The sequence below is a fragment of the Salvelinus alpinus genome, chromosome 16 (genome assembly GCF_045679555.1).
Source record: "Salvelinus alpinus chromosome 16, SLU_Salpinus.1, whole genome shotgun sequence".
In the NCBI taxonomy this organism is placed as follows: domain Eukaryota; kingdom Metazoa; phylum Chordata; class Actinopteri; order Salmoniformes; family Salmonidae; genus Salvelinus; species Salvelinus alpinus.
The window spans coordinates 17,112,134-17,125,201 of record NC_092101.1 but is presented as its reverse complement, the minus strand read 5'-3'; the positions used below and the strand labels follow the sequence as shown (position 1 = coordinate 17,125,201).

The 13,068-nt window shown below is 41.9% G+C and overlaps 1 protein-coding gene across 1 annotated transcript in view; it reads right to left on the bottom strand.

The window, feature by feature from the left end:
- LOC139541003 (potassium/sodium hyperpolarization-activated cyclic nucleotide-gated channel 2-like) overlaps positions 1-13,068 on the bottom strand; it is a 76,217-nt gene that overhangs the window by 16,034 nt on the left and 47,115 nt on the right. The window contains exons 5-7 of the mRNA XM_071345147.1: positions 6,268-6,414; positions 4,299-4,539; positions 1,689-1,853 (exon numbers count right to left, since the gene is read on the bottom strand). Of these exons, the coding sequence (XP_071201248.1) occupies positions 1,689-1,853; positions 4,299-4,539; positions 6,268-6,414 (553 nt within the window). The remainder of the gene's footprint in view (positions 1-1,688; positions 1,854-4,298; positions 4,540-6,267; positions 6,415-13,068) is intronic.

Here is a 13,068-nt window from a genome sequence, read left to right as displayed (position 1 = left end):
AAATCCACTTCAATCCGCGTAGATGAAGGGAAGGAGACAGGTTAAAACCTCTTGAAGCTAGGGGGCAGAATTTTTATGTTTGGAAAAATAACGTTCCCAATGTAGACTGCCTATTTCTCAGGTCCAGATACTAGAATATGCATATAATTGACAGAGTAGGATAGAAAACACTCTAAAGTTTCCAAAACTGTCAAAATATTGTCTGTGAGTATAACAGAACTGACATAGTTTCAAGCTTTTATTCTGAAAAATGAGCGAGATTTATCAAAACGCGTCAGTGGATAGACGGATGTCCTTACATTAGTTCATGCGCTCGACACTGGTTGCTCAACGTTTTCTTTCTCCAGTATTGAATAGTTTACAGTCCGGTTGACATATTATCGATTATTGATGTTAAAAACAACCTGAGGATTGATTATTAAAAACGTTTGACATGTTTCTACGAACTTTACGGATACTATTTTGAATTTTCGTCAAGCCTTGATGACCTGCCTAAGGCTGTGGAATACTGAACATAACGCGCCAAACAAATTGAGTTTGTTTCTGTTGGAGAGTTTGATGATGAGGGGTAAAAAATTATTTCATCAATTTTAGTATAAGGCTGTAACGTAACAAAATGTGGAAAAAGGTCTGAATACTTTCCGAATGCACTGTATATATTGTTCTGGACAATCTATATACCAATTTTTTTTAAGATCGGATCATTTAAACATTTATTCATTCACATGACTTGATTCATGAAATGTGTAAAAACAGTAACCCCATGTGTCCGGAGACAAAATATAGTACAATATCAACAACTCACATTGTAGACAAATGCTTTGGCCAATTTAAAAAATGTCTTCAGATCCGTCCATCAGTAAGCTCAGAGAACAAGTGTACTAAAACAAAATTTCAATTTCTGATATGGACATGAATGGGTTAAACAGAATATTAAACCTTTCGTGCTCCCCTATGCTCTATTCAGGTTAGGTGTTAATCTGTTGTCAAAGATCAAAGACAACTCAATCTCCTCTGAATGTGTGAAACCGAACGTCTCGTACTTGATGTGGAATCTGGCTGCTATGGCAACCGCTGGCAGGTGGTGGATGCAGGGCCCCTGCACGTCACCGAGCGGTGACATCAGCATCACATTGACCTTGCCTTCACTGTTGAATAATTTATATGTTTACACTCAAAGCTCGGAATTCACTAACCAGGTGCTTTCTGATGATAGCTGAGTGAATGACAGCGTAGCAACACTGGAGGTAACGTAGCAACCAAGAGAAAATACGGTAACTTCCTCCCTTCCACACAGAAGAGGAGAGCATAAGGAAGCTGTTTAGACAGTGTGCTGAGCAGTCCCTTTCACAAATGAGCAGCACTCCTCCTGACAGCACATTTACAGTAAACCCAGGGGAGGACGGCACACACAGTTATTTTGAGATAATAATCATATCTTGTGAAAATCATATGCTGAAGATACACCAGCTGCATCTAAATAAAGGGTCCAAAATGAAATCAAGGAAACCAGGGAAGTCATAGAGAAATGATTAATGGCATAGTTACAGTAGGTTCCATTGATAGAATACAGTATATCTGTTTTTGTTCTGCTGATTCTATGAATGACAAAATGCCTCAACTATGCGCATAACTAATCCTGTATGGGTCAGTGGCTTATTTATTGGTCAGTGGTAGGCTGGTCTCACCTATCCGGTCCAGTCGGTCGATGGCCACAGTCTCGAAGGCTCGTCTCATCATTGGGTACTCCTCCAGCACCTCATTGAAGTTATCCACAGACAGGGAGTAGAGACGGCAGTACGTGTCCGCCCGCACACTGGCCGTCCGTCTGCCTCGGGTCAACAGACAGATCTCTGAGGGAGAGAGAGAAAGACAGGACGGTCAGAGACAGACACAATTACTACACAGCCAGAGGGAGCATCATTACTGTAACTAAGCTACAGAAAACATGTCAAAGAAACATGAGCCATTCGAATGTCATGATTCCGTGACAAAGTTCCCTTGGACATGTCACACTCGTTATTCTTCTTATTTCTATCTTATAAAACACTGCTACACTATGATTCAAATATAATGCACACACAATCCTACAGTATCAATTTATCACATGTGGAAATAGGTCATTTACAGAGAGGATACAGAGCATGAATACAGAGAGGAGAAAGGCATTTAAACCAAAGACCCTGCTGAGACTGCTTAGTGTATGGAGGGAGCTACAAGATTGGATACGTAGTAGAGCCAAGGTTCATTACATTCAGGTGTTACCCTTCCTTCTCTGGCCTGTGGATGATGGTTGTCTTGACAACCATATGCTCTTTTTACTCTGCTGCCTCCCCGTTCTCCCCCCTCGCTCTCCTGTCGCGTGTGAAGGGTATCCTCTGGCTCTCAGTAAAAGGAAAAAAAAGTATTTACTGTATGCATGGGGGAACTGCACTGGCTCCACTCTACATATCAGCTTTTACAGTGGTAGGCAACCCCCCGGGGACCATGGAAAAAGAGGATTTAACAAGAAGCGCAGTCAAGTAAAAGATCAGCTACCGCCGGCCGGACAGAGGCCCACACACCATTAAAGAGCAACAAGGGGATGTTCCATTCATGAGTTATACATTTACATAATAATCTTGTCAGTAAGCCGCAGTGACAAACCCTCTCCACCCCAGCTCCCCTCCCACTCTCAAAATGGCTCCTTATTCACAGGGTATTAAAGTGTGACCTTGAGTGTCAGCGCAGCCCTGTGTCTCTCCGCTATCTGATGGGGGATTTACAGTTCTTCACAAGATTAATGAGATTCCGTTCTCTCTGCTGTGCCGAGCGCTGCAGAGGCAAGCAGCAGAACACAATGCTGGGATGTGATTCTGTGACTCTACTGCACCCACTTACTCACTCCGGTATTTCCTCCTTTAAAAACAAATTACGGCGAATATGGGCCATGTTGTTTCCCTTATGCCCACATTTAATTTATCTTAGGGCAACTATTACAGTACCTAGTTTCTACCTTCTTTCCATATGCCCTCATCATACTACAACAACAGGACCAAAATACGGTATCTTATCCAGTAATATTATTAATTGTAAATAATAGCAGATGAATCGGCAAATACCACCACAAATCCAACAGACATTCTGATTCAAGTTTGCGCCTAGCCCATGCCATGTAGAAAACTGTTGGCTTCCTGGTGGCATACAGTATAATGGCTTGGCTTTGAACGTCGACGGTTGACATTACTAATTGCTCTGTCATTGGTGTTCTGTGGACTAATTAGCTGTTATTTATGAGCCGTGGGTGCTGCTGTAGATCTCTCTCCTTCAGCATCTGCCCTTGGCTCCTGGCACCTCACAGCACCACTGAACTGAACTCTGCTCTTCTGAAGAGGAGCCGGATGTGAAGAATGCCCCCAGACCATGGCCCAGACACATTGGGAAAAGTTGTGCTTTTTTTGTGGATCAACAGCAGCGATGCATCTGAAAACAGGCAGGGAAGAGGACAGGCTGCATGGGAAATGGGGACACAACTGGCTGCAGGGCGAAAAGACTAGCGAGAAGAAGTCAAATGTCAGGGTGTTTTTATTTTATTATCTTGCCTGCTATAATTTTTATATTAACATAGTTGAGACATTGGTGGTTTGGATCATAGGATTTAGAGCAGGGTTCCCCAACTGGCAGCCCGCAGGTGGTTTTATTTTTTAATATTTATTTTTATTTGTATTGTTGGACATAAAAGACTGTAAAAACACCAGGAAATCAGCTCCAAGTAATTTTTATTTTTAAAAACTGTTCCCAAGTATTCCTTCACATAAAATATTGAAAACAAATGTTATGTTCTAGTCAGATATTTTATCTGTTTGGTCTTCTTGCAGTCAATTTGCAGTCTACAAATTATTTGTAAATATGTTCAGGCCCCCCGACCAGAATTGTTTTTACTTGATGATCCCTGATTTAGAGCGAGAAAAGAATGTGAATTAAGTCTACATGAATGTACTGTAACTTATTTAATGTATGTTCTATAGTAGATGTATGTTATCAGCACCACGATAGAATATCGTGTGGCTCAGTTGGTAGAGCATGGCGCTTGGCGCTTGCAACGCCAGGGTTGTGGGTTCATTCCCCACGGGGGGACCAGGATGAATATGTATGAACTTTCCAATTTGTAAGTCGCTCTGGATAAGAGCGTCTGCTAAATGACTTAAATGTAAATACAATTTAATTGAATAAAATAAAATATATATTTTTTATATAATATGTTTTTCAGCCGCAGCAGCCAGGCAAACATAAAAAAGGTCTGATATTGTTGAGCATACCTCCAAAGTAGGATCCATCAGAAAGCTTCATGCCCATAGTTCCTTTGGTCAGCACGCTGGTCACACCGTGTTGGATGAAGTACATCTTCTTGCCGATGGTGCCCTCCCTGATGATGTAATCTCCGGGCTGGAAGACCTCGAAGCGGAGCTTGGTCAACATGGCTGTCACAAAGTTGGGGTCGGCATTGGCAAACAGGGGCATGGATGCCACCAGCTTACGGCAGTTGAAGTTGACAATTTCCTGAGGGAAAATATAATTAATGTAACTGAATTTGAATTGTTAAGTCTAAGACTAACATACACTACATACACAAAATTATGTGGACACCCCTTCAAATGAGTGGATTTGGCTATTTCAGCCACACTCGTTGCTGACAGGTGTATAAAATTGAGCACACACCCAAGCAATCTCCATAGACAAACATTGGCAGTAGAATGGCCTTACTGAATAGCTGACTTTCAACGTGGCACCGTCACAGGATGACATCTTTCCAACAAGTCAGTTCGTAAAATTACTGTCCTGCTAGAGTTTCCCCGGTCAACTGCAAGTGCTGTTATTGTGAAGTGGAAACATCTAGGAGCAACAACGGCTCAGCCGCGAAGTGGTAGGACACACAAGCTCACAGAACGAGACCGCCGAGTGCTGAAGCGCTTAAAATCTTCTGTTCTTGGTTGCAACATTTACTACTGTGTTCCAAACTGCCTCTGGAAGCAATGTCAGCACAAAAACTGTTCGTCGGGAGCTTCAGGAAATGGGTTTCCATGGCCGAGCAGCCGCACACAAGCCTAAAATCACCATGAGCTTATCGTGGACTATAGGAAATGGAGGGCCGAACACGCCCCAATTCACATCAACGGGGCTGCAGTGGAGCGGGTTGAGAGCTTCAAGTTCCTCTGTATCCACATCACTAAGGACATATCATGGTCCAAACACACCAACAAGGTCGTGAAGAGGGCACGACAACGCCTCTTCCCCCTCAGGAGGCTGAAAAGATTTGGCATGGGTCCTCAGATCCTCAAAAAGTTCTACAGCTGCACCAGCGCTTGGTATGGCAACTGCTCGGCATCCGACCGCAAGGTGCTACAGAGGGTAGTGCGTACGGCCCAGTATATCACTGAGGCCAAGTTTCCTGACATCCAGGACCTCTATATCAGGCGGTGTCAGGAAGGTCCTAAAAATTGTCAAAGACTCTAGCCACCCAAGTCATAGACTGTTCTCCCTGCTACCGCGCGGCAAGCGGTACCAGATCGCTAATTCTTGGACCAAAAGGCACCTGAACAGCTTCCACCCCCAAGCCATAAGACTGCTGAACAGTCAATCAATCAAATGGCCACCCAGACAATTTAAATTGACCACCTTTATTACTTCTTTATTTATCTTGATGGTTTTGCACTGACCCCCTTTCACTGGCTCAACGCACACCTACTAGACTCTACCCACACACTCACACATACTACACTAACACTCAAACACACACCACCACGTACGCTCACACAGACACACTTTCCCACACGCTGCTGTAACTCTGTTTATTATATATCCTGATGGCCTAGTCACTTTTATCCCTACTCACATGTAAATACTGTATTACTTCAATTACCTCAACTACCTCGTACACCTGCACATTGACCTGGTACTGGTACTCCTTGTATATAGCCTCGTTATGGTTTTTATTGAGTTACTATTTCCTTTTTAATTCAGCAAATATTTGTCTTACTTTTTAACTCTGCATTGTTGGGAACGGGCTCATAAGTAAGCATTTCACTGTAAAGTCTACACTTTATGTGACCAATAAAGTTTGATTTGATTTTTTGTGATTTAAAAGAAGTGGTTCAGAACTTCAGAAGTTCTCAGTGGGCATGTTTGCAAAAGACATGCAGGGCAGAGACATTGTTTTTCAGTTCCTTTGTTCCTTTCTTTAAGTGCAAGACCTTGTCAGGGTTTTGATGGTGTGTTTGGTTGTTTTACCTCCCGCAGTGGTTCATTAAGCTCCTCCAGGATGCTCTCCTCATCAAACATCTTGCCCTGGTATCTGTGTTCGTAGTAGTCATGGATCTTCTGTCGGAAGTCAGCCGGCAGTTTGTGGAAAGACATGTACTGCTCCACTTGTTTGTACTAGAGAACAAGAAATAGAGGGAGAGGGAAAGAAAGAGGGAAGAAAGAGGGGGCACTCAAATTAGCATGATATGTTACGTTTGGTATGGTTACATAAGACAGAAGATTACTGAAGGCAAAAATGAAAGGAGGGTGGTTGGTTGGGCTTTTAACGTCTAGCAACCCAATGGTTGCGCGTTCGAATCTTATCATGGACAACTTTAGCATTTTAGCTAATTAGCCACTTTACAACTACTTTTTAGCTACTTTTCAACTACTTAGCATGTTAGCTAACCCTTCCCTAACCTTAACCCTTTAACCTAATTCCTATTATTTTAAGGTCATTTAAGGAGGATATTAACACTAGAACTCAATGCATTGTGGTTGGTGTATGCATTCTCATACAATACAATTCACCATAAACAACCTATTGCATATCCATGAAACCATGAGCTAAACATTTGTGGTTCTATACCTCTTACTGTACATTGAACATAAACATACATAGGGAAGACAAGGAAGACACGTTCACAGCAATCACCTGACCTATATATGCTACAGAGCTGCTGGGAGAGGGAACACATGTAGTTGTTGAGGAAAAGTGACAGCTCCAGAAAGCCCCAGAGATTTCCTACATTTACATTTTAGTCATTTACTGTGTCAGAGTATGTCAGATGTGTACCAGGCTCTATTTGACATATATTAAACCACAGGCCTGCTCTCAGTCAACACAAACCAATATAACCCTGACACAACTGTTTATCTGGCAACAGTAGTCATATTATTGGACATGGAACCACTCTTGGCATGATGATGATGGCTGTATTCAGTGGAGGACAGGGTATTAATTGGAGCAACATGCATTCCTGTACTTGGGTACTATTCTAAGAGGCATAGATGTAAGTTACTTCCAGTGGAATTGATGGGTATATGCACAGGGGTAGTTTACCATTCTGATCTGATGTTTGTAAAGTGGTGGCTGGACTGTAGTACTCTAAGTATACTCTATGTTTGTTCATAGAGAGAAGGTCCCTGCTCAAGTGGAATTTCAATGATTCAAACCATATTCAGTGTTAAATCCAGTGTTTCCTTCTCTCTTTGAGGTAGCTGCCAATCAAATTGTGTCAATTCTGCTTCATCAAAACATATTTAACGCCTGGTTTTATGAAAAAAATATACTGTAGTCACAGTAGTGTAAAATGGTGTACTTTCATGTATATACAGTAGTGTAAAATGGTGCCCTTTCATGTATAGACAGTAGTGTAAAATGGTGCCCTTTCATGTGTACAGTCTGTTGCTGCAACTGAAGAATAAGCAGGGTATTTGCTCATCCATTGATATAAGAGCAGAAAATTGGGTTTTATTCTAGTTTCAAGCATCACTGGACTTCAGTTAACAATACACACACCTGTCACACACACAACACGAAACATGTAGATCGAGAAGAAGAAGGTAGCTGAATCATGTGACTTAGCTGTGTATTAAAACAATACAGTGAACGCCCCCTTCCAACCACGGACAACCTTTTCAGCTTCCGTTTAATTATAAAACGGGAATAGATTACTGTACAGATGCAGAATCAGCCAGAAACAATGGTGAAATATGTTGCGTTTGTAATCAACAGCCTTGGTTTTCATACCACCGGTCCCCACCCATCATTACATCAAGTGTCAATGAATCCACACATGAATGAACCAACAGGAAGCTGTGATCCTAGAGTCATAGTGACTAATTGACGAGCCACATGGGCTGATAATGCCAGCCCCATCTGAAGGAGGAGGATTTTTCTCTCTCTTCCTTTCTTTATCTCTCTCTCTTTCACTCTCTCCCTCTCTCATTTTCTCTATCTTTCTATCTTTATCTGTCCTTCTCCATATTGTTCTCTCTGTCTCTGGGGTTGGATTAAATGCAGAAGACACATTTCGGTTGAATGCATTGAGTTGTGCAACTGATTAGGTCTCCCCGTTCCCTTTCCTTTCTCTCTGACTGGGTTCAGCTGTGAGAAATTAACGCAGTACAGATTCAGTACTCACTACTGGACTCACCAAGGAGGAGATCAAGGGCCAATCCAGCCACCTCAAGGGCTTTGGTTTCTCTCCCTCTCTGCCCCAACATGGAACAGGCATTTTGTTGCCTTTATGTATGGGCCTGGGGAGGTATATATGTGTTTGAGTCCAGGCTATACGTGAAAAGGATGTTAACTTTTTCTTAAAAGCATCAAACTTGGTACACTTGTACAGTTTAGGGTCCTGAACATTTTCAGAAAAGGAGCCATTGCAAAAACGCCTAGCCGGACAACACCATAGCCGGACAATGTATTTCCTTCATATTTGCTAAACCAAACATGATAACAGAGAAAAGGTGATATCTACTCCTATGTTTTTATGGTCAAGGACTACAATTTTACCATGTACAACCTCAAAAACTTCCCCCTGGCAGCTCTGACGGCCATTTTGCTATTCCGCCATAGCTGGAAAATGCATTTTTCTTCATATTTACTGAACCAAACATGACACCACAGAAAAGGTGATGTTTACAGCTATGTTTTTATGGTCAAGGATTACATTGGTGCCAAGTACATCATACTAAACAGTTCAGATTATTATATAATGGGGAACTTGGGTAAACCATGGTGAAAAAATCCAAATAAATCACAGTTTCTGACAACATACACAATATAATATTGTCTGCTTTTGATTCGAAAATTGGAAATCTAGAAATATTTAGCTTTTTCACTGAACATAGCAGTTAGACATACAGTGGATAGTCATATTAATAAAATGATCTGCCGAAATTGTTGCAACCCCTATTACTAGCCTGTTCAACCTCTCTTTCGTATCGTCTGAGATTCCCATAGATTGGAAAGCTGCCGCGATCATCCCCCTCTTCAAAGGGGGAGAGGAAGGGGACCATCCTCCGTAGTCAATTTCATAAAAGTTGCAATTTCATAAAATCCTTTTCAGAACTGCTACTGACCTATATCCATCCTACCCTGCCTTTCTAAGGTCTTCGAAAGCCAAGTTAACAAACAGATCACCGACCATTTCGAATCCCACCGTACCTTCTCCGCTATGCAATCTGGTTTCAGAGCTGGTCATGGGTGCACCACATCCACGCTCAAGGTCCTAAACGATATCATAACCTCCATCGATAAGAGACATTACTGTGCAGCCGTATTCATCGACCTGGCTAAGGCTTTTGACTCTGTCAATCACAACATTCTCATTGGCAGACTCAACAGCCTTGGTTTCTCAAATGATTGCCTCGCCTGGTTCACCAACTACTTCTCTGATAGAGTTCAGTGTGTCAAATCAAAGGGTCTGTTTTCCGGACCTCTGGCAATCTCTATGGGGGTGCCACAGGGTTCAATTCTCGGGCCGACTCTTTTCTCTGTATACATCAATGATGTCGCTCTTGCTGCTGGTGATTCTTTGATCCACCTCTACGCAGACGACACCATTCTGTATACCTCTGGCCCTTCTTTGGACACTGTGTTAACTAACCTCCAGACAAGCTTCAGTGCCATACAACTCTCCTTCCGTGGCCTCCAACTGCTCTTAAATGCAAGTAAAACTAAATGCACGCTCTTCAACCAATCGCTACCCGCACCTGCCCGCCCTTCCAGCATCACTACTCTGGACGGTTCTGACTTAGAATATGTGGACAACTACAAATACCTAGGTGTCTGGTTAGACTGTAAACTATCCTTCCAGACTCATATTAAACATCTCCAATCCAAAATTAAATCTAGAATCGGCTTCCTATTTCGCAACAATGCATCCTTCACTCATGCTGCCAAACATACCCTCGTAAAACTGACCATCCTACCGATCCTCGACTTCGGCGATGTCATTTACAAAATAGCCTCCAACACTCTACTCAACAAATTGGATGCAGTCTATCACAGTGCCATCCGTTTTGTCACCAAAGCCCCATATACTACCCACCACTGCGACCTGTATGCTCTCGTTGGCTGACCCTCGCTTCATACTCGTCGCCAAACACACTGGCTCCAGGTCATCTACAAGTCTCTGCTAGGTAAAGCCCCGCCTTATCTCAGCTCACTGGTCATCATAGCAGCACCCACCCGTAGCACCCGCTCCAGCAGGTATAGCTCACTGGTCACCCCCAAAGCCAATTCTTCCTTTGGCCGCCTCTCCTTCCAGTTCTCTGCTGCCAATGACTGGAACGAACTGCAAAAATCACTAAAGCTGGAGACTCTTACCACCCTCACTAGCTTTAAGCACCAGCTGTCAGAGCAGCTCACAGATCACTGCACCTGTACATAGCTCATCTGTAAATAGCCCATCCAATCTACCTCATCCCCATACTGTATTTATGTATTTATCTTGCTCCTTTGCACCCCAGTATCTCTACTTACACATCCTACCATTCCAGTGTTTAATTGCTATATTGTAATTACTTCGCCACCATGGCCTATTTATTGACTTACCACTCTTATCCTACATCATTTGCACATGCTGTATATAGATTTTTCTACTGTAATATTGATTGTGTGTTTGTTTATTCCATGTGTAACTCTGTGTTGTTGTATGTGTCAAACTCTTTGCTTTATCTTGGCCAGGTCGCAGTTGCAAATGAGAACTTGTTCTCAACTAGCCTACCTGGTTAAATAAAGGTGAAATTAAAAAATTAAAAAATACTGATTATCGTTTATAGTGATTAGCTCTGAATGCAAAAACAATTTTATGGACTTTTCACAAGCCTACTAATATGACTACATTGCTTGTAAATATGTCACACCACTTTATATTGACAATATGAAATATGTGCTGAAATTGATTGTTCCTGTCAAGTCAGTTGTCAAGCAGGAAATTAATGAAAGCTACACACGTCACATGGCCACTCCCATCGTATAATATTGTCAGGGCGGTGCCATGTGTGGATGAAAAATACAGCTCCACCAGTGGAGGATCCTCAGAGGAGGAAGGGGACCATCCTCCGTAGTCAATTTCATAAAAGTTGTGAGATATTTAAAAAGTGTTTCTTTTCAGATAAAACTATACTAAATATTTTCACGTCACCAAATAATTGATTAAAACACACTGTTTTGCAATGAAGGTCTACATTACCCTCAACAGCACTCTGCAGGGCTGCAACGTGGTATGGCCGGACGACAGCTAGCTTCCGTCCTCCTCTGGGTATATTGACTTCAATACAAAACCGAGGAGGCTCATGGTTCTCACCCCTTCCATAGACTTACACAGTAATTATGACAACTTCCGGAGGTGTTGTCCACCCAATCAAAGGATCAGAGAATGAATCTGGTACTGAAAGCATATGATACAGCTAGCTAGTACTGCAGTGCATGAAATATGGTGAGTAGTTGACTCAGAGAGAGAAAGACAATAGTTGAACAGTTAACAAATTATTTTCTTCAAAAATTAAGGAGAAGCAAGAGAGAGAGAGTGAGTGAGCTATATTTTGTCATTTATTTTCACTTTCACTTACACCTACTTAGCAAACAAATGCAGCTAGCTAGCTAGTTTAGCCTACTCAAATACTCGGCTCAAACAGAGAGATACTATGGTAGCTAGCTGGCTATGACTATCCAACACAACACTGGAAATCTTCCAAATCAAGGTAAGCTTTTGGTTTTACTAATTTATTGCCACCTGGACCTGCCAGTGTAACTGCTAAGCTTCTTATTGAACTGCACACTGTAACGTTACTGCATGATTGTAGCGAGTTTACTAACGTGTTAGTTCTATTAGCTATGTTGACTATGATGTTATTTTAGCTAATATGATGAAAACTATGTAGGCTGTGTGTAGCGGTTATGATATGGTTTTGCTTGGAAAGGTTTTTTCGCCTATACACATACAGCTGATGTGTTGTGCATTGAAGTCCACAAACGAAGGGAAAAGGTGAGAGGAGATCGCATAGATGTGAGAAGGAATACAACGTGGCTGTTATGAAGTGAACTGTGTTTACACGTGATCAAGGGTGTATTCATTCCACCAATTCTGTTGTAAAACATTTCTTAAACAGAAGCAAACGGAACGAAACAGGGATAAACATTCTTGGATTTGTCCAATAGAAACTGTTGGACTAATGATTACACCCTAGATCAGCTAGATGCGGGTAAGAGTGTGCAAGGCAGTATCAAATGTGTCACTGTTCGTCACCTAAACATTTTCTCTCTACCTGTGTACACCTACATTGTAAACTTTCATTCATAGGCTAGGTTGTAGCAACCTCATTATTGGTATAGGGAAAAATGTAGTATCATGTAGTAGCCTGAAACTATCGATGTTACATTGAACTGGGTGAATGGAATATGAATGACAGTCATCCATTAAACTGTAATAGAAATAAGGCCATGCTTATGAGAAGTGTGTAATTATGCAGTTGTGTGATTATCACCACATGTGTGTGGTTATGCAGTTGTGTGATTATCACCACGTGTGTGTGGTTATGCAGTTGGGGAATTCAGTGCAGCATCAGACTTGTCATACATGCAAACTCCATTCTTTAATAATTTATGGTGCTGATGTGTTCCATGCATGTCAATGGCCCATCCCAACATTCATTATGTATATGAATGGATGAATGGGAAGATGGGAGCAATATCATGGTTAGCGTTTTCAACACCACAGTAAAAGTAAATCTCAACAAATAGAAAATACATCTTGGCTTGGTTTGACAATCTTC